The 22,396-nt window shown below is 38.0% G+C and overlaps 1 protein-coding gene across 5 annotated transcripts; it reads left to right on the forward strand.

Moving 5' to 3' along the window:
* Positions 1-2,140: 2,140 nt before the first annotated feature.
* Positions 2,141-16,144, forward strand: LOC101861267 (ribonuclease H2 subunit A). Of its 5 annotated transcripts, none has more exons than XM_035968140.1 (10): positions 2,141-2,215; positions 2,874-2,961; positions 4,296-4,431; positions 5,562-5,633; positions 7,207-7,333; positions 10,474-10,561; positions 11,945-12,082; positions 12,910-12,997; positions 14,000-14,123; positions 15,946-16,113. In XM_035968140.1, the coding sequence occupies exons 2-10, from the start codon at positions 2,947-2,949 to the stop codon at positions 16,082-16,084; spliced, it is 927 nt and encodes a 308-aa protein (XP_035824033.1). In that variant the 5' UTR covers positions 2,141-2,215; positions 2,874-2,946; the 3' UTR covers positions 16,085-16,113. The 5 variants fall into 5 exon arrangements, with proteins under 5 accessions (XP_035824033.1, XP_012934599.1, XP_035824034.1 ...); XM_013079145.2 differs by lacking the exon at positions 2,141-2,215 and adding an exon at positions 2,243-2,498 and having other exon boundaries at positions 15,946-16,144; XM_035968141.1 differs by lacking the exon at positions 2,141-2,215 and adding an exon at positions 2,243-2,368.
* Positions 16,145-22,396: the final 6,252 nt, after the last annotated feature.

Here is a 22,396-nt window from a genome sequence, read left to right on the forward strand (position 1 = left end):
TGTTTGTTACTCTCCTGTAACACCTCTAATCTTCGGCACTTATGTGACCTTATTGTATTGTGTTGCAAGTACCGTTAAACTCTGACTAAAACATCAGAAATCTTTCTAGCGGATGTTGACTAGGCCTTCGGTACCTTGTACAGGCATACTGTTGTCAAAGAAATTCAGTAGCCTTTTAATCTAGCTGTTCCCTCTTTAAGCTCCGTGACTCACATGATTTCTGACAGCAGGACGTTTTGAGTTGTAGTCTCAGCTTTAACTTTGAACTCCAGCTCTATATTTTACCAAAGTTTATTGAGATGTTGAAGGTTACTGCAGGGCTTTTACCCATACGGATTTTTAAAAGAAATCTTTTTCGGTGGAACCATCAGCTTTTTGGCTATATGAACGATTCCGCCGTGTCTAGGGTATTGTAGTTTAACTTGATGTCCGGAGGTGGTGCGCATTTGACAATTGAAATAAGACCTAATTAATTGCTGTGTCTTTCCTCTATTGATTTGCAGCCCTGGTTCATCCTGAGATGTAACTCTGGTTGTTGATTGTTGATGTCTGGACTTCTCTTTCAGTTTCTCCTGGCAAGGTCAAAGACATCAGAAAAATTTGTTGTAGCTACTACCGTACATCAAAGATAATTCCTACTTATTTTTTCATGGCTTTTCGCCCAATATGATCTACCTTTGCTCAACTCCCCTTTTTAAAGAAGCCTCCCCTTTCCATAATCTATCTTCTGGATGACCCAAATATTCAATATCATCCTATACATTTCTGTTTTATTTTCACTTTGATATTCCAATGTGCCTTTCCTGTACATTGTCATAGGTCTGTCTGTTCCTGATTTGGCATTTGAAGAAGGTCATATATAGCCTACTGCCATTTTTGCTTGTGTTGGCCTATTCCGATAATGTTAATTTCAAGTGACGGTACGTAGTTTCTTGAAACTTCATTTATGGTGTAGCCTAGTGCGGTCAGAAATTCGAGGCGCAACATGGAATCAGTGATGAGAACAGCATGGGTTGTGTGGGGGCGATCTTGAGTCATCCATATATATATATATATATATATATATATATATATATATATATATATATATATATATATATATATATATATATATATATATATATATATATATACATACATACACATACATGTGTTTATATATATATATATGCATACATGTGTTTATATATACATGTATATCTTAGCGTACAAGAAGGTTTCTTGTACGCTAAGATGTATATAAGTGCTTTCGTGATGGATTCCATATATCCAGTCGCATACTTGATATGTAGTCCTGCTGCAGGCTCCATGTGCACTGTGAATGATTTTTATTGTTGGTGAATGCAACAAATCCCCATCCACTTCGCCGGCTATCTCTTTTCACTGAGCTATCTGTATAAATTACAGGATCCCCTGCAGTGGAGTTTTTGTCAACAATCTCGTTGATATCACCCTCGTTGATGAAAGCCGCCACATTTCTTCTGTCTCTGCCCATGCTTATTTTGACCTTGGTGAGATCCCTGTACTCTCCCACCACCTGTTCCCATTCTTCACCAAGTGGTAGACTCTCAGGTACACATATTATTATGAGGGAATCCTCTGCTTCCGCCATCCCAGCTGTGAACCTTCTAAAATCAGAACAAACCAAGCACCCACTTGGATTTTAAAAAATGTCATTGAGGAATTTTCTAGAATACAGCTAATACTGGTGTTTACAAAAATGCTGATCGCTCAAGACAAATTGATACAAGCCACTGTGCAAAAGCCGGAAATTTTATGTTCGGTAGGGCCTAGTTGAGGATATCTGACAATAAAGTTGCGCTACGAATTTTTTACGTACTATTGATGACATTATTCAAGAGTCTCAGAACTAATCATTATCTAAAAGGCGATATATTCTACTAACGACTAAATGCCAAAAGTGTTGTTGACAGTATTATTAGCCTTTTCTATTCGTTTGAGGTACAGATTGTTTTGTGTATTAGGAAGATATAAAAGAAAAATGTATTCATGATAATGCTATTGTAGAATTTGTATCTGATGCAGGCAATAACCTGAACCTAAATCGCCCCCCCCCCTTTCCTACTGAAAAGGAATAGAGAAAGCCTTTAGGCTATTTCTTTTTACCCTCAAAAGGAAAGCTTCCCTGGCTAGCCAAAAGCCAATGTTTCCAAAACAATGCGAATAGCAGATGGGGCGGCGCAGCTCGGCGCGGGTAAAATAATCACATTGACTCATGACTGACTGACATTCACATAGATCTAGATCGGGCGGGCGGACAGGCGACAGACCAGACTACTTTCGCTTTTATAGGCCAAGCCTAGAGACAAGAGATCTAAAATTTCCCAACACTTTACTCTCGATATTAGTAAAGATACTTATATAGGCCCTAGTGATAGATCTAGATATCTAGATCTACATCTAAGATCTAGATCTAGATCTATATCCGTATCTCTCGCCTAAGTCCTAAGTTTGGGTTTCAGCAGCATTTCCTGCCGGTTTGTTGTTGTTGTTATTGTTGACTGCAATTTACTTGGCGATTGTCAAGATTTCCGCGTTTAATTCCGATGTGCGCTGTTCAAAGCCTAAGGTATGTTTCGCTTTGATGCATTTGGAGTTAGGGTCAGGGTTAGGGTTAGGGACCAAAGCGAAACATACCTTAGGCTTTGAAAAGGGCACATCGGAATTAAACGCGGAAATCTTGACAATCGCCATTTACTTTTCACTATAATATAAATTGATGAAAATCTCCAGTCATCCAGTCAGTCCCAGTTGTTGATCTAGATATAGATCTATATATCTAGATTTCTAGACTAGTTCTAGATTCTACTGGCATCATTGGATTGAATCAAGTTTGCCTTCCTTTCCCACAGGACATCCTGAACATCTCTCTGTTGTTTACGTAACTGATTTCTTCTGAAGTGCGGGCTCTGGTTCTTCAGTAAGATGGAACAGCACAGGTAAGACGAGTTGTTTGTTTGGAGCAACTTCAACTTGACAACTGAGTCCTGAGTTTGATAATTCAGTCAGCTGGACCAAGTTGGGTAAATTTATACAGTAGAACATAACTAGCACTATAGCCTATGTGACTATATAGCGGCATCTGCTACAGCGGGACCTTGCCTACAGCGCGATCTTACCAGAACCATAAAATAAGATGGCTTCCAACAAAGACAAAAGGAAATTTTCTGACTCGACTTTAACTTTAAAGGCCAAGATATTAACGAAGTTGACAAGAAAAGGAAGACTAATCTAAAACGCATGTTTTATTGATGTATGGAAAGGCAGGTAATCATGTGGATTTAAAGAAAGGCAGGCGCTATTTGTAACGTCGCGTTCTGAATAGCTCCCATGCCATGCTATTTGAAACGCCAGTTCTAGATCTAGAACAAAGCAACAAGTTATAATTAGATCTATGGGAAAAATTTGTTGGTCAGACAAGAAGAGGACAGGAAAAGAAAAAACCCCTTCCAGGACTGGGATTCGTACCCATGCTCATAAAATAATGGTTTGGCTTCAAACGCAGTCGCGCTGTCCCTTCGCCCATCAGAAATTCCAACTACGAAAGGTAGATTAAGCTTCGAATGTAAAAACAGCGTTTTATTTAGCACTGGCGCTCATCGCAACGCTGCATTTTATTTAGCACTGGCGCTATCACAACACAGCGTTGCAAATAGGCACTTCCTTAAAGTTAAATAAAAAGAAGTAGAAGTCAAAGAAGCAAAGTTGATAAATTATTAAAAGTATATTTTTATCAAAAATTAGAAAAAAATCTAGCGTCATTTTATTTGGAATTGATGGTGCAGTTACCCTCCAAATTTCATATCAAATCTTTAACTGGTTTTTGAGTTTTTAGCTTTTAAAGCCAAGAAATGAACAAAAACATCTCAAAATTGCTCTTAAGCATTGTATTGGCTCACAATGTTACAAACCATAGGAGCTATCTTTGAAATACAGCGTTGGGAGTACTGCCATTCAATTTAGCACATCATTTTCTAGGGAAGTTTTTCAAAACCCCAAAAACATTGTTTGCACCCAGACAACCTGAAAAACGAGTGTGTGGCCTTAATTAAAAATCTGTGGCTAGTGATTACAGCTTGGCTTTTCTCAAGGAAGCCAGAGTTGTTCGCCAATGGTATCTTTATTGGCATTGGCGTTTTATACCCTGAGTTGAATAAATATGATTTATTATATGATGATAATACAGCCTCCTTTACTTTGCAGATGGCTCCGATCTGACTCACAATGTTGATTAATTGGCCGTTAATTGATTCCATGCTTTTTTTGTCTGTTTCTACAGTCCAATGGACCAGTCTAAGTACGAGGAAGATCGTAGTAAGAACTGTGTATTAGAATCCTCTATATGTGAACGTCTGACAACGGAGCCTTGCTGGCTTGGAATTGACGAAGCTGGTAGAGGTCCTGTACTAGGTATGTCGATGAATGAAAAATTGTCTTTTAAACACTCATTGCAAGTAACCCAAAAGTAGAAAGAAAGACTTAATACAATTACGATCAAATTGAAGATAAGCTTCATCTTTGGTAAGCAAAGATTGCCTTTTAAAAATATTGTTATTCTCACAAAGTCAAGACTGGCTTTAAGTAGCTTGTTGAGCAGGTTTACTGTTTTGGGATAGTAATAGGCCTGTAGTCTATAAAAGTGCTCTTTCTTCTTCTCCGTCGCATCACACTTGAAGTCTGGTATCTGTCACTGTCATAAATTGGGCCGTCCTGGTCAGTTCATCTGTCGGCGTGTATAGCTTCTCTTGTAGTGTCAGTATGTATATAAAATTAAAAGTGCTTACTTCATTTACTACCAGATGTAATTACTGTCTGTTATTGTTTTACTTTTATTTTTAAGATAAGAAATGATAAACATCAAGGTGAGGTAAATTTTCCATTATATTTTTTGGTGGGTGGTTGGCGGGTGCTCTGGTGTGGTTTGTTTGTTCTTCTTTCCTATCAAACATCTATCGTCCTTATCTCCCCTTCTTCTTTTTTATGTTTGTTACCCTCTTGTAACACCTCTAATCTTCTGACGCTCATATTACCTTTTATGCAGCTGCGAGCGCTGTAAAACCTCTACTATACCCCCCGGGGCAGTGCCGCTGACTGTAGTGTCTTTAGGTTATTCCCAAAGGGAAGACATTTCTCGTTCAAGCAAAGTAAAATTGTTAATGGGCTGATTCATCATGTCATACTCATAACTGTGCCTGATCTGCAACAGGGAACTGCTGCTTTTTCTTTCCTAATCCGTACTATTGTCATTTTCCTCTACTTCTTTTGTATGTTTGTCACTCTCTTGTGACCGACTATTTCCGGGGTGCCTTGATAGTCGAAGCAGACCTTGTGCTGTTGAAGCTAGAGAGGTGAGCAGTCTAAGTCTGATTCCCTGTAAAGACTTCTCTGTTGACACCCACCCCTTGGCGCTCATATAACCTTATGCAGTTGCGAGCGCCGTAAAACTCTCTACTATAAAAAAAAACCAAAAAAAAAAAACCTCTACTAAGAAAACATTTTGGTTCACTCATATGATAATATCATTGATTGTTATCTCTCAGGACCTCTTGTGTATGGAATCTGCTTCAGCCCTGTTGTGGAGAAACAGAAATTTGGAGAAATGGGATTTGCAGGTAAATATGCTGTGACATTTTTTAATAAGAGTAATATTTTCGTTCACTTTTTTTGTGTGCAAAAGTAAAGAAAAATTCATGGAGGAAGTGTTGGGAGTAATTTGGTTAATAAAATATGTACCAAAAGTTTGCAAGGTTGAAAATTCTACCCTCATGTATAATATCGTCGCCGTCTTGATAAGATCGGATAAGTGACATGGTGTAAATAAATTTTTCTGAAGAAAAAAACTTGATTTGTTAACACTTTACAGTCACGCAGCCAGCACTACAAAATGCCCTATTCGGGTAACCCTGCCAGGAGAGTGATTGTTGCAGACTTCTTGAGCTTGTCACAGAACTGCACCAAGTGAGCGGAATGGGTCATTTTTACAGTCGCATTATTGCAGCAAGTGACCGCAAAGTGTTAAAAAAATAGCTTTGAGTTATCTGATTTTTTTGCTGTTGAAAAGTCCATTTTTAGTTGTTTATGATGTGAATAAAAAATTTGACCAGCATATGAAACATGCTTTGTTGAATATGTTTTGCAAAAAACAACAAAATCGGAAATTTTGTTATTTTCTTATCTTCTCATGATGGCGATGATATATCTAATGATATGAAATGAATTTAAGCAAAAGCTTCCCAAAGCCAACAGAGCAGAAAAAAACCCATTATCAGATCAATTATATTTTTTATTGTCTTCAAGGATGTTTACAAATATATAAGGACATATGTTTAAAATCTCATGTTGCAATTTGACAGCAGAAATTAATGGTACATTCTCTTATGATTTTGAAGAAATGAAAAAAGGAAATGAATTTCTTTCTGGTTTGCCGTGCACTTTACGCTTTATACTCTATATCCATACCTTATGTTGACGCCCTGAACTTAATTATTATGCTTTCTCCTTTAGACCCATATAATATAATGAGTGCACCTGTCAGTGCTGATACCTTTTTCTGGTTTGCTCATCACCTCTTTTAGCTCAGCTCAGTCATCAGTACACTTATCCAAGGTCTTTAGGATCTTGAGTCTTTAACAAGATTATTCTTTTCTGGTTTGGAATGTTTTTCCAGGGGGGGTAGTGGTATTTGGTGCTCTCCATTAGAACTGATCCATTCTGTGTGTAGCTTTGTAGAAAGGACTGATCTCAGCTGAGTTTGTGTGTGTTTTATGAGTTTGTGACAATAGAACACTGGAGTTTAATGTTGGGAGATACAAAGGTTGTGTTTGTTTTACCTTTAACCCTATCCATACACCCTGGGGTCATTTGTACCTCCGAGGTTGTATTCTTCACATTTTAGAATACTTCTAGTGCGAAGATCTCTTTTAAATTTTCAGTATTTAAAAAAAAATCATTTTGACAGACTGCTATCCAAAGTACGGATCAGACTAACGAGTAAATTTCCTCTTTAAAAGTGGTGGCACAGGGTTCCCCACGTCGTATGGATACGATAGTCAAACACGACGTACGGATAGGGATAAGTTACTGGTGCATCTTTTTTTCCGTAACTGATTGCTGTACTTTGCTGTTGACTGGTGTAGTTCATGTCCTTTAATTAATGTGAGCTATTTTTTATGCCCCCGTCATCAGACTCAAAGACTTTGACAGAAGAACAAAGAGAATCCATCTTTGCCAAAATGAATGATGCATTGGATCTGCTTGGATGGATAGTAGAGGTTCTTTCTTCAGCATATATCTCGACAAGCATGTTAAGGAGGTATGACTTTATGTGCAATACAATAAATTTCATTTTTCTTTTTTTCAGTGCTTCCACAGTTCCGTACTTGTTCCTCCATCATGGTCTACTCCCTCAGTCCCTCCGTAAAAACCTAAAACAGCGTAGGACAGCCGAAATTCCATAGCAAAAGATCCGCACTTGCCATGGCATCGTCTTGTAGGCCTATAAGTTATGGATATTTACAGCAATTCTCTCGGCAATAAGTTAATGTTATAGAAACCTGTCAAATTGGGCATTTCCTGCAATCGGCCATTATTCCGCTGTGGCCCATGCATTCATTGCGGTTTGGTTGGCATTACAATTTTACCTGCAGATTGATCAAAATCTGGAGAACTTTTTGTGCCCATTTCCTCCTTTTTATCTTTTACTCATTTTGTTTTGTCTATCTTCGGATTGTCGCAGCGGCTGGAAAATCTGCGTGTTGATCAAATAAATTGACTTGTGATCTTAGACAGAAAATTACTGTCAGAAAGATACTTTTTTGCAAATTTGCCTAGATCTAGAGAAATTGTCATGCGAATATTCTATGGCACGGGAACGCGATAAGGGCTGCGATGAAAGAAATATATGCTAAGACTACTAATATCAAGAATAATTCGAAGTGGTGTTCTGAGGTTGTGACATGCGACATTTAGACGTGAAAATTGAGGAAAATCAGGGTATACGCTGGGCAACTGTATTGTGAAGGTACATATCTATTCATTATTCCCAGGTTTGCTTTTTATCAGTGGTGTGATGGCAAATTAATTGAATTATTATAGTGGCAATGGAAGGGGAACCTGCTTTTAAACATTTCCAGCAATGGAAAGATAAAATGTGGGTGAAGAAATCAAACAAGACAAAATGTTGGCGAAAAAATAAATGTTATGGGTTGTAGGTAATCTCTTCGAACAGGCTCCCAAATGCCATTTTCAACCCTCTAAAGGCACTAAATTTCAATTTCTTCGAGGGCTTCGCCCCCTGAGCTCCCACCGGGACGCTGTCCCTGGACCCTGATGGGGGCCTGTGCTGTCCTCAAACCCCCTGCTGAATTTTCCTTACTTTTCAGCTTTAGCTGGTGGAAGCACTGTTTTTTCTAACTGCTTACTTTTGTTGACTTCTGCTTTCATGACATGGTGTTGGCTAAGTATTATAGTAATATAATATATATGTATTCTCTGTATTTTATTATGTATTTGAGTGGAAATGCTCCTTTATTTAGCAATGACCACGAAAATCCTTTTTTTGCCAGAAAGTGTTTACAAATAGGTGCATTTTGTAGCTTTATCTTCACAGAGCATGGAACTTTTTGAATTTTTGAAATCCATCAATAAACAAAAAAGTTACAGATTTTTTAATCAATTAATTTCTGGTACACTTTTATATAATGAAAAAAGCCCAAAATATGGGACGTTCTTTGGTGAGTTTTGAGACAATATTCGTCATAACTCGCTCATTTCTCGGAGTATTTAAAAGAAACTTGGCAGCCCAGTGCATTTTCTAGTGCAAAATATAGTCCTGCTTTCAGATTTTTCATAGCTATCCTATTTTGTGAGTTATGAAGACGTTTATAGGTTAAAATGTGGCGCTTTTCGGTGCGTTTTGAGACAATATTTGTCATACCTCACCTATTTCTTGGAATATGTAAATAAAACTTGGCAGTCTAATACATTTTTCAATGCAGAATCTAGTCATGCTGTCAGATTTTTAATATCTGTCATACTTTTTGAGTTGTAAAGACATTAACAGGTAAAAAAGTGGCGTTCTTTACAGATTTACAAAGATTATCAGTCATATGTTCTCCCAAAGTCATGATATTTGAATGAAACTTGGCAACATAAAAGGTTCCTCCTTGCCAAGCAATGTTCTGGATCAATTTGTCACAAAAATGTAAGTAGAGAGCTACTAATAAATCCAGTTCTGTACTAGTAAAAGCATGCATACTTTGTTATAGAAAATAAGATCGTCTCTGTGTATATCCATTGTTGGACAGTGTCCTATTGTGTGTTAGATTAAGATGCGTTCAGATAATATAGTTTACAAGTCATGGGAATATTTCGCATGTGTAGGCTACAACTCATACAATAAATGTAACATATTTACACACACCCCCCTCTCTCTCTCTCTCTCTCTCACGCGCGCACACGCACACATGCACGCGCGCGCACGCACGCGTGAACGATAACAATGTATAAACGGGACTATCTTCCCAGACTGGACTAAATAAGTACCATACTCTTTAATAACAATCTTAAATGCCTCACTTTTCCAAACAGAGCACACAGGACGAGTCCAAGTGTGTGCATTCCCAAGAGGGGGGAATAGGCTTTCATAACGCAAACACAATGCCATACCACTTCTCAAGATGTTTGCTTTTCTGTTTCTATTCTTCTGTCATGCAATCAAGCAAATAAAAATGACTACATCTATTGTATTGTGACTAAAATGCAACAAAAACGCAAGTTATCAAGGCCCCCGTTTAGTTTTCAAGTATCCTTCCCCCCCTTTCCGGTTCACATAAGCGGGGCCTCGTTTGTAGCGACCGATGGCTGATGACGTCACTCAGTGGAAATTTCCAGTCCGCAGGTCGTCGCGCAAATAGCAATGTCGCTTTTTCCCTTAGTTACTCCCACATTTTTAAACATTACGCGAAAACCACTAAACACAGAAGCTTGAAATTTTAAGGGAATAAAGAAAAATGGTGTACAACGTATCAGTCAGTTTGACAAATCACAGCTCCGAAAAATCTTCAAAGCGCACTACATCAACCACTTTCGCAAACGTTTTCGACTGCTTCTAGGACGAGTACAATGTTGTCAAACTGCATACTACGATATTGACCTCTTTTCTGATTGGCTGCCAAGTTTCATTCATATCCATTCACGAGAAGCGGCGTGAGAGCGAGTTGAAGACAACAACCTTTGCGTTCGGGGGCCAAAAATCGGCAGAACAAAACGCGCTCGGTGGGCTTTGCTACTTTATTCGGTGTAACTGGTTGAAGTGAATTTACAATACTCCTAATTGTGCTACTGTGAAGAGGCTTTATTTGCAGGGTTTTTTTTCAATCCTGTTTTTGTGACTACTTGTTATGAAAAGTGGAAAGCAATATTTTGAAATGTTACGATTTTCCTGTATTCCAGAGAAAAATACAATTTGAATGCGCTCTCACATGACTGTGCTATTGGGCTGATTCAGAAAGCTTTGGACAGAGGTGTCAATGTCACCGAGGTATTTGGCTGTTATCCTCTGAGGTGTATTAAGTGTCAATTAATGCTTCCTATCACGGTTGTGTCTTGTCAGTTGAGACAACTTTGTATTAAGTTTATCTGAAAGAAAGTGAAATTTTTAGGATGGTGTTTGTGAATGTTTCATTTCTCTGTTTATTTAAGTAATTTGTCCGCTGTTTTTGTAATGGCTTTGTAAGGAACAGACATTTAAACAAGGTGACTGCCAGTAAAAAAGTGCCAGGTCTCGTGAATTCCTGGGCTTTGGAAATTTGATTAAAATAACCAAGTTCCTGGAATTTAGGAGAGTCTGCATTTGTCCAAGGATGCCCTAGACAAATAATTTTTGTTCTCCAATGTAAAAAATCAGATCTGATAAGACCGTTAAGTTCACTTCTGTCGGAGCTTCTGTAGTCGTCATTAAGCATTGCCCATATTACACATAGCACAGAATACTTGATGTGGTCTTTAGCTTAATGCTAACGTGTAGGCAGACATTCAAAATATCACAGCACAAAGTAGTTTTTTATAATTATTTTGAATTTTATATATATATGTGTGTTACATAATATAATTTGATTTGTATATGTACGTATTACAGCTCTTTTTCATTGTAGAATACCTCTAGAAAATTTTAATGGCAGTTTGGCCATCTCCCTGTCTAAATAAAATAAGGGTGGCAGATTATGAAGAGTTAATAAGGTTATTTGCTGGAAATCCTATTTGAGGCTTCTCTCGGAGTATATTTTGTTTGTCAAGTTGGTCATCGTCTTCCACTGATCCGTTATAAAAGCTATAATGAATCCCAATGCCACACACTGCCTTCCTTCCTCTGGAGTTGTTGAATTGCTTTGTGAACTCCTGTGCCAAGACATGAATTCTTTGGTTCTGGTGTATGTAGTTTGCAATGTTCACAAACAGTTTCCTGACAAAACCAATATATGACATTTTGTATGTGTACAGGTACATTTTGAGTTTAATCTTTCAACAAAGAATTAAAATTGTAAACTGCATGTTATTGTGATGAAATTTTATGGGCCAGACAACAAGACAGATACATTTCTGTATATTTTTGCTTTGCTACTATTCAGTCTAAGGAATACATCTAATTAGTTTACTAGCAAAAAATCTTATTATAAAATTATGAGATACATGTATTGACTCTTACCCTTTAAGTTTCTAAAACAAGGGTTTAAATACCCCTTAAGATAGTAAACCAAAGGATGAAGGAACCTCTTAATTTGGCCTCAAAAGGGGAGCCCTTGATTGTATTGACACACTTCCCAAAAGTGTGAATTTAGTTTGTGATATTTAGCAGAGTAGGCTATGCATTGTACACAGCCTGTGTTCATTTGTTTTATGTTGATGCTTTTATTTTTCTCTCCAGGTGTATGTAGACACAGTTGGTGACCCAGGCAAATATCAAGCCAAGTTGAAGGAGATTTTCCCAAACATTGAAATTACAGTGGCAAAGAAAGCTGATTCATTGTATCCCATTGTTAGTGCTGCCAGTATATGTGCCAAGGTATGTTGTTGTTGTTTTCAAATCCCTTTAGCTGCGAGCATTTCTCTCTTGACAGCGCAATGCCTCTCTTAAGTAACCACATGTCCTAGTCATCTGGTCAACGCCAGAGTAGAGCAGGCTTTGTAAGTCTGTAGGTGTGTGTAGGAGCCTGCGTCGAAGAACTGCCAGGTTTGGGCAGTGAAGGAGGAGATGTTCAACGGTCTCCTCGTGGTAGTCACAGTGTCTGCAATGGGGTTAATTCTGTTTATGTGCTTGTTGGTGTGTAAGTGTCCTGTGCGGGCTCTGAAAATCAAAGTCTGATCGGCTCTACATAAAAGATTCGAAGGGTCTTTGGGGTTGGGTTTGTCCATATACCCGAACAGAGATCTTCCTGTGTCTGCGTTGGCCAATCTGTTTAGCCACTCGTCTCTGCGTTTGGCTCGGATGATCCCTTTACAGGTCTGTAAAGAGGCGGCTGTGTCTGTCTGGGGCAGGCATGCTCCAGTCTTTGATAGCTGGTCTGCAGTCTCATTCCGTTACTCCAGAATGGCCAGGCACTCAGTGCAGATTTGAATCTGAAATCCACAGATACCGCAATTTATACTTATGTTGACTCCCATTGTCAATAAAAGAGTTCTCTCAATGTTTAGGCTGTATTGTGAGCAAAAAGTTTTTTTGAATTCAGTGAGTGGAGATTCACTTGAAGAAATTGCAGGGCATGAAAAAACATTTTAAGGGAGAAAAAAATTTAGGGGTATTTGCCAACCACAAGACTTGTGAAATCAGATGAATGTTATAAACCAGCAAGCAGGTCTTTAAAAATTTTAATATGTTGTGTCTCTGTGCAGGTGGCCAGAGACCAGGCTGTCAAGTCTTGGGTGTTTAAAGAAGACTTTGCTGTGGAAGAATGTGACTATGGATCTGGCTACCCTGGTGGTATGTATGTTCAGTGATTATTTATTATGCTGATTATATTCTTCTTTGCTGGAAAATTTACACTGTCGGCATTAGACTATTGATTTATCTGAATTATTGCTTCCATATTTTTGTTCTGACCATACTCTCTGTGATGTTTACTTTTGGAAAGTTTCTTTGTTCCTTGCAATGGAATTTTATCTCTGCTAATATCACACTGAGCTTATCATGAGAAATATAACCTCCGCAATATGAACTGAGGCAAAACACATGTGAAGTTTAATCTGAGGGACTATGTTTTATAGGAAGAATTTAGTTTGTTGTTAGATTTATTTGAAAAGAGACCTTTTTTAAAGTTGAACATGTTATTCTCTCTCAAAAGACTTTTTAAAAGTAATTTGTAGCTTTTCTGCTTTTTTGACTGTTTGGAAAGTGCCCAAATATTTGGCAAAAGAAAATGGATTCCAAACAGAAAAATGTAAAAACTAATTTCCTTCAAACTTCAGACACATTTGTGTCAACATATTGGAATCAGGCACTCGTCAACTTTTGGGCATATGGAGTATGGAGTTATTAGTATCAACTATTTTCTGAAATCTTAACTATTTGCCTTTCTTTCATCGAATTAAAAAATACCCATCTATCTTGAATAGAAGTCAAAATTTTGTGATTGAAGAAGGTGGGGGTCACCTGGTTTCAGTCCTATAATTAGCGAGGAAATGGCAGCTGAAGTTAAGTGACTTCAATAGCTTGAGAGTCCTTGAAAACTGAAAAATTCAATATTTTGTGCCTTTAATCTTTTTTTATTGTCGGTGAAATTCACATGGAAATGTGTTTTTATTTGAGCATAAAAGGTTTTGGGCTTTAAAAAACTCCAAAAATTTGATAAAAATTGCCAAAGTGGTAGGAAAATACCTTTTCCTTCTATATCATTTTTAAATGATCGCCTGATTTCACTACGATGCCTTGGAAATGTCAATTTTTGTGTCAATGTTGCAGTTGAATCTTTTTTTTTTTTCACAGATCCAAAGACAAAGAAGTTCTTGCAGGACAGTTTTGACAAAGTATTTGGTTTCCCTACGTTTGTCCGCTTCAGCTGGTCCACAGCTGGAAACATTATTGAAAAAGATGGGGTTGGCGTGCAATGGTAAGTTTCCCTTGTGGTTTTCAACCCTTCTTAAAGCATAGCCTATATTTGCACATCCCAATTTGATGAGGCCGACTACATACATATATAGAAATGGTGCTTCTATTTTCAAAATATGGCTGTCGAATTCAGAATTCATGTACATCATAAAATGTCAAAAGGACATCATTGTCTCTTTCTCTCACAATATCACAATGAGCATCCCAAAGGTATAAGATGTAAACCCCACAGACTTTCAGGAAAACTTTCCTTATTTCTCAGGACACTGAACAGTTAAGCAAGCACTTTTATGTCCTGATTTAAACTTTCAACAACTTGTTACATACAGTAGGTTTACGGAAAGCAGCCCAAGTCTTAATGTAGTAAAAGACAAATGACAAGTGTTTTTTAGTGCTCGAGGGCTGTCCATAGCAGCTTTTTTTCCCTGGGGTGTCACTTCTCACTCTGGGGAAGAAATTCCATGTTTGATTAATATTGCTAAGAAATTACTATTTCTGATAAATTACTGAAAATCTTCCTTCATACAAATGCTTTTGTACCTTGAAGTAGGCTACATACATCGCACTCTCTAAATAAACATGTTCTTTTAGATTTATTTGAAAATGGGAAGGGAGGGCGGGGGGGGGGGGGGGGGGGGGGGGGGGTCCTGAGAACCATCAGACAGTGGAAAAAGAAATATTAAATTATTTTAGCTTTGATTACTTTTGTCAGATATACTGTCTGTGAGTGTCGTCCACATGTATTGTCATTATTACCTGCAAAATGTCCCTGTGGGACATGAAAAACTAATTTCTCGTAGATTGTCTAAAAGAAGCGCTAAGAAGTTTTTACCACTTTATGTTGATGCTTCTCTTTTTATCTGTTGATAGAAAAAAGGGGGGGTTATGTTGAAAAATAAGGTATTGCAGAAAATTTATCTTATATTTGTTTTGTAGTTGATGTTCCTTCACATTTTCAGAAAAAGGAGCCTCTATGAAGAGTACACCAGTTCAAATATATTGTCTGTTGCGTAACCTAGTAGTGAACAGGTAACAGCTCTCGTACAGCATAAGTGGTAAACTAACCATGAGCTCTATTGACTGTTGTACACCTGACAAGGTCACAGAATGTACTACCGGCATCTGAGGTGTGGCGATATAAATTTAAAAAATAAGGTGCTTTGCTGTCGCAGGCGAAAAATGTGAGCTCCATTCTAGTGTGGGAAGTTAGTTTTTTTTCAATCGGGTATCTCCTTTAGTTTAGTTTCTAAGGTTTAACGGTGCTCGCAACTGCATTTGGTCATGTGAACCAAGGGGGTGGGTGTCAACAGAGAAGTCCAAACCAGGAATCAGGCTTACTCTGCTCACCTCTCTAGCCTCAATAGCATAAAGTATGCTTCGACTATCAAGGCACCCTGGAAATAACTGTTCTCAAAAGAGTGACAAACATACAAAAGAAGTAGAGGAAAATGACGATAGTATAGATGAGGAAAGTAAAAGCAGCAGTCCCCCCTATGTTGTTCTGGCACAGTATGAGCATGATATTGATAAATCAGCCCACTTACAATTTTACTGTGCAAAAGAACAAGTTAATATCCCCCCTTTGGGAATGGCCTAAAGACAACTACACACAGTGCACTGCCTTGGTGGGGAGTGGAATATCTCCATCTGCTGGGGTATTGCATCACTCTCAACTGAGGTTGGCCCTGACAGGCAGGGCCAAAGCAACATAACTCTTCTTACTCTTACATGATAATCTAAATTGTGTGGATGGAGGAGTAAGACATCTATTATTACATTTTTAAACAGAATTCACTGAGATTTTCTATTTGTGTGTCCCACAGGGAAGATGATGAAGAGGAGGAGGGTGCCAAGGGCACTCCAGTTCTGTCCCATTTCTTCAAGAAGAAGGATGAGAAAGCAGAGCTCAAAAGACACAGGTTTTTTACTCACAGGCATTTGAAGCATGTGACTGCCTTGTAGATACTGTTATATATATTTTTTTTTTTTTTGTGTAATAAAAGAAATAAAAATGGGCTCCTATCCTTCAGGTGTTTCTTTGTAATCAGTGGTCAGGTAGCTCTCCACTACTTTTGTTCATCATTGTACTTGGTCTTGCCAAGATGGGTGCAACCCCACCCTCTCTTTCCCTCTTCATCTCCCTCTCCTCTTTCCACGCCCTTTTTCATTTAAGACATGTGCTCCTCAAGACAGGCTGAATAACAATGGTGGCTGGTTGGCAGGTGCTCTGGTGTGGTTTCCTATCTAACATCTATCGTCTTTATTTCCCCTCTTTCTTTTTTGTGTTTGTTAGTCTCTTGTAACACCTTCTGCACTTATATGACCTTACTGTGTTGCAAGTGCCGTAAAACACTTGCTAAAACTAAAACGAATAACGATGGTGGGCCCAACAGCTGAGGTGCTCAGGTCCTGTATGTTCATGAGATCTGGGTTGAAAGGCTTCACAAGGCACAGAGTTTCTGCCTATACTAAGGCCACAGCAAGTTACAGAAAAGAATTGAAAGTTAAAGTGAAAGATTATATTTTTTCATCTGATTATAACGATAATTGCAGTTTATTAAGTGCATTATATCCGTGCGCAATGCACTTCACAACTATTACTAGCTTGTTCACTTTCGTCTGTCTGCATTAAATAAATTCCAGCTCATTTACTACTTTACCTGTGCCCAGGAAACTTTGCATTACACTTATGCTAGCCAACGACTAAACAAAAATAAACAAATCTTGATCCTGTTTTGAAAAAGTTTTTGTCTTTTGGCCCTAGGTCTATATTAAAAATCACTCTTTGGTTACATACACAGGATGACTAAAATGAATGACTTCCACCACCCTGCCCCACATTTCAGTGTAAGCTTGTAGATTTCATCCCCCGACTGTCTTGATGGCTACATGTGCGTCTTAAATCGTGTTTCTTTGGCGTACATTAAAGTGTGGTGTTTAGGAAAATATTTCAACTTTTTAATGTTTTAGGTGTATCGGTATGCTGTAAATCCCCTATTAATATTTTTTTTTACCGCTTTAGGCTAGCATCAAAGAAAACTTTGCAGAACATTAGTCGCAGTGACCTTTGAATGGGCTTTTAGATTCAGTTAGACATCCAACTTTTAGACCCGTGTGCAAAGACCTGAGAAGATTAAACAGCTTGTACATTTTAACTTGTTTTGACCATGGTCTGACGAAAGTGAACAAACTATTTTATCACAGCAGACATTATTTATAACACTCAGAAATATTTTTGGCTTCCCGAGAAGCCTAAGTGCAAACAGTTGATTAAATACATGTACTCAAACTCAAATTAATTGACAAGCTCTTTTACTGTCTATAGGCAGGTAACCATTCCCACATGCTGAAAGAAAGGAAAATTCATATAAAATCTCGACCTTAACAAATTTAACAAGAAGACAATGTTGCTCATATAACGATGTTTATTTACATGCCAATCAACACAAAGCAATATATATGCATTTATTTACAAGTCATTACTTTTATTCTGGATACATCCATTGCAAGCAGGGGATACTGTATGAAATGTGACAAAGTTGAGTATTATTATGGTACTTTAACTCTTTTCCTCATTAGCTTTTGGCTTGTACTCAAGCTGGAGTTTTTCAGTGAAAGGGGAAAGGGCAGAATTTTCATGAGATAGAATAATGTGACCTGTGAATGCACTGGATATTAGAAATATGCAGTCTATTGTATTTTTAGAATTTGTATCAAATTTTTTATACTTTGCATCAACAAAGAAGAGTTTGTCATATTAACCTGTTGTCTGTGGTTAAAGAAAATTGTGGCAACTTAATAGTTTTTGTGATTGAATTCAAATGACAAAATCTCTAGTTTCTTTGGTGTAGATTGCAAGCACCTTTTTAAGCAGTTAAATTATCAAACTTATCAAGCACTTTAAGACAATACATGGAGAAGTCTGTAAAAAAGTTACTGTGTAAAAGTAATAAATTCTTATACAGTTCACACGTGCTAGCGGTGACTTAATAAGTCTGTATGCCACTGAGTGCAGAGACTTAAAACTTTGAAAAGCATAATATGTACATACACTACTTATATAACATACTACATAAAATAAGATTAAGAGCCAGTTGGTTGAGTTTAAGATTAAGCATAACATGTTTTTCTATTTGCATGTTTAAGCAGATCTTGGTATCTTTTTTCATATTCAATACTCTCTAAATAAATAAAAATACACACTCAAGTGTATTTTCTTAGAAAACCATAAGTTCATTTCCCTTTTAACTTATAGAAACATTAATTGATTATTTATAGCCAAGACAGTGTATAGAGTATAGAGGCATCTGGTCTTTAACATTTCTTTCAAGGGTTTGTGATAGATAATAACAAGCAGATGCCAAACTCTAAGTGCATGTGTAGTACACATTGTGTATTGAAAGTAGGAATTGCTACATTGCCAGTGGGTCGCAGCAATGATCACAGGGTGCTTCTGGCACGCGTCCAGTTTCTATTGTTGTAGTGGTGAAAGAGGAATTTCTTCACAATCATCTTGTTCTCAACAACAGCTGTAACTAAGTGGACTGCGTGATGCTCACCATTTGTAAATAATGAATGTTAATATTGTTAATTCTTCACTGTACACATTTACACAGGATGATCTCCAAATATCAGCAGCATACTAGACGTTCATACTGCCACATTCAGCCCTTCTTTATCCACACTCTCGACTCTTTCTCATAATGTCTGTACAAAGCAGTTTGTGAAAAGCTGTGATGGCAAAAGGTCTTGTAAAGGCAAGTTTTGCACAGGTTTTTACAACATTTGTATGTAGAAAACAGTAATGTCAGTATGAGTGATATGAGTGAAGAATGAACGTATGTCATCATGACTGACAATCAACAGAAGCTCTGAGTTTATGGCATAATGATGGACAGACAAGTCTTCGAACATGTAACATCATGTATGAAAAATAGAAATGAACGATACTGACACGCATTCATTCACTCTCACCACACTGGGGAACATATTCATCTTTCACAGTTCAATTGCAATAACTTCACATTCAGTCAGAATTCATAAAACTTCATTATAAACCAGTACATCGTCACCTGTGGCTGTGACTTATTTCAAAGGAAGTAATGGGCATTTGAGTAGATCTACAAGTACAATGTATTTCTATTACCATCTACTCTACATTCGTGCTTCCCTCTTTTTGAGCTTGCAATGTCACACTTGAACCAAAGGAATGAGTTCTACGTGTACTGTCTGCCTGTTTCCAGAAATTAAAAAAATGTTTTGACATTTAACGCGCATACTTTGACGACAATTAGATCTAGCAGAGCTACCACACGTTAAATTTTAGTCAGTCTTGAAAAGTAGATCTAATTTTTACTGTACATGTACATGTAAGTATAACAGTAGTCACTGTGGTTCAATGGTTTCAACAAACTGCAGCTACCTTACAGTTAAAATTGAGCAGCCATGTTCCATTTTTATAACCTTCTTGATGTCAAGCTAATTTGAACACCACTTGCTAGCCAAAACAAAAAACCACTTAAAAAACGTCGATGTGTACTGCTTCAGCTACCTTTATAGTCTTTCCGATTTTGGTACAGTACAGGGAACGTCAGATACATTATGTAAGCCTACGTGTGCATGTATTTACTCAAATTTACTGTGAGTGTTTGAAGAGATACAACACATTCGAAAATTATCAGGATTATTTCCCTTGTATCAAGTCCCGCAACTCTCTTCCATCCACACGTTCTGTCTACGTCTTATTACATGTACAACATCCCGAGATTCGTTTCCCGAGTTTCTCTCTATGATTAAGCGAGTGTGAAGTGGCACGTTTAGTTGATTTACAAGTTAGCATGTAAGATGTAATGATATATACATAATGTATCTTAATTCATGTGGTATTGTCAGAATGACTCCTCGCAAGACCCAGTGACCCGTTCATAATAATAACGACCACTATAGAACAAGCTATATGAAGAGACACCGATGACTATATAGTGACTAGCGAGGGGTTGAACGAAAGAATGATCGAACAAACCAAATGAAAATTAATCCATAAGATTCGTGAATAAAAGGAGAATCTGGTTTTTACAAATTGGGAAAGGGGAGAGGGGGGGGGGGTCTAAATACAATACAAAGATTTGAATAATGAAGGAGCAAAGAAAGCACGGCATGGTATGAATTTAACTCCCCTATCAACGCTATTGGTTATTGGAGAAGCGGGACCCGTAAATCCAGCGTAAATTCCAAAAGCACCAAGTTAACTGGCTGGAGAGTTTGAAAGCTCCAGCAATTTAAGTTCAAGAATACCCCGCTCTGAGTTCGAAACAGGGACCCCTGCGCCGTTATCCAGCATGATACCAACTGAACATACGCAGAGTGAGTGAATGGAAGATCATGTCAAATGCATAGTGAGTGTAGAGCAGAAGAACAAAATAGACGAGGAAATGAAGTAGAGGCCTACACGTAGGGTCTACTGAGAAGGCCTGGAACAAAAGAGAGAAAGACTTTAAAAAAATAAAAAAATAGAGAAGCTGTTCTTATGTCAAGACTGAATAAAGGCGAATTTATAGGGAAGGTGAAAAAAAAAGACAAGACACGTACGAAAAAGAAAGGGTTGCAAAGTTAAGAACTCCGCAGGTCCGTTTTAACTCTCCGCACAAAAAAAAGGCAACCGTTTCGCCTTTGAACTACACTAACCAGCTGCACCCCCTCCCTCCTTCTGGGGGAACTGCCTGCAATAGCGCTGGTGCGTCAAGACACCCGAGTCAGTAAGTTAGCACACGTCATTGTCACACACTGGCCTTTTGCTCCCGAAAGAAATGTTGGTGTTAGCGGTCATTTAGTGGCCCCGATATCAACATATCGATGGTGTTGTTATGCTCTTACTTAAACAGTGTAACTGGTTTCTTGAAATCTTTACGACAGGCACCCCGCCCCCTCAAAAAAAATAATTTTTTTTTAAATTAAAAATTTAAAAAAATTATATATCAGAGAAAGCTCAAAACGTAACCGTTGCCACTTTTAATAATAGGCTGCATCATGTACCAGTTACCGTTAGATTTACAGTACATGTTGACTCTTCATCGGATCGACTTCAGCAATAGTTTTAGTTTTAGAAGAAAGAGTTGACCGATTTCTTCCAGTTACACAATGTTTCTAATACCTTGGACATGTGATATTGTAGCCGCCTTGTGACGCTTTACAAACCGTGTGTTGGATCGACCACACCATGAAAAGGACGAAAGTCATGACGCGGTCTCGGGACGGTGTTGCCAGTCAGCTGTACCGGTTTCTGTGACCGGTACTTACTAATCTCGTGTGTCTCGCACGCCCCGCCCCCTCCGTTGGCCACACCCAAAAAGACAAATAGATCTATATTTATAATATTCCAAATGATTATATTCGACAAAACTTGTCCGAATTTGTTTCTATGCATACATAATATGCTTCAAACTTCTAATAAATAGTTTTAAATTGTTGTTTGAGTTTTGTTTTTTTTAAACCCAACAAACTCACAGATACTTATGGACGATGTTTCAGTTTGGATTTTTTCTTCACCATTTTTGCCTGGCCTTCATTATAATAGTACTGCTACAAGACCTGCCACGAACTACAGAGACAAGTTGTCATTTTACTTTTTAAAAGTGATTTTTTTCACCTGTCCGTTGTTAAATGTTTTCCCGCTCTCTTAATTTCGGTGTCGCGACGACATTGGAGTGGCCATGCCAGGCCGAACTGTGTGGGCACACGGCCCCGTGGCGAAGTGTGTACACCTGGGGTTTTTTGTTGGTTTTTATCTGGTTTCTCGTGACCCTTGGCAAGTAAACAGGAACTGGGAAGTTTACTGTTTCAATCCCGGACAACGCAGACTCTCCTAGCAACATTCCTTTGTTAGAGTGGTCAACAAGATGATCCCGCTCAATGTATCCCGTATCGTTTGCAATCTCGATTCAGTTTTTTTGTTATCCGTGAATTTGTGTGCGCACGGCGCGACATCGGAAACAGAAGAGATTGCGTCTGCTCTAATTTTTTTTGTGTGGTCTTGTTGGTGTAGGTTTTTTGAAAATCTCAATGAGAATGAGCAACTGGCATTATTTGTTTGATAGCTCCACGAGAAAGTGCAAAGCTTCCCAAAGACAAGCCTTCAAGTGACCCGCTTGCACGCCCTCTGAGTAAACTTGTGATCGAGGCCAAAACTCCTCTTTACACATTATTATTATTTCTCCCCATCATTTCTTCTTCCCCTCTATTCTATTGTTCAGCTACCGGTATCTTCTTTTTTACCCC

This window comes from Aplysia californica, unplaced genomic scaffold, assembly GCF_000002075.1.
Source record: "Aplysia californica isolate F4 #8 unplaced genomic scaffold, AplCal3.0 scaffold00041, whole genome shotgun sequence".
Taxonomy (NCBI): Eukaryota; Metazoa; Mollusca; class Gastropoda; order Aplysiida; family Aplysiidae; genus Aplysia; species Aplysia californica.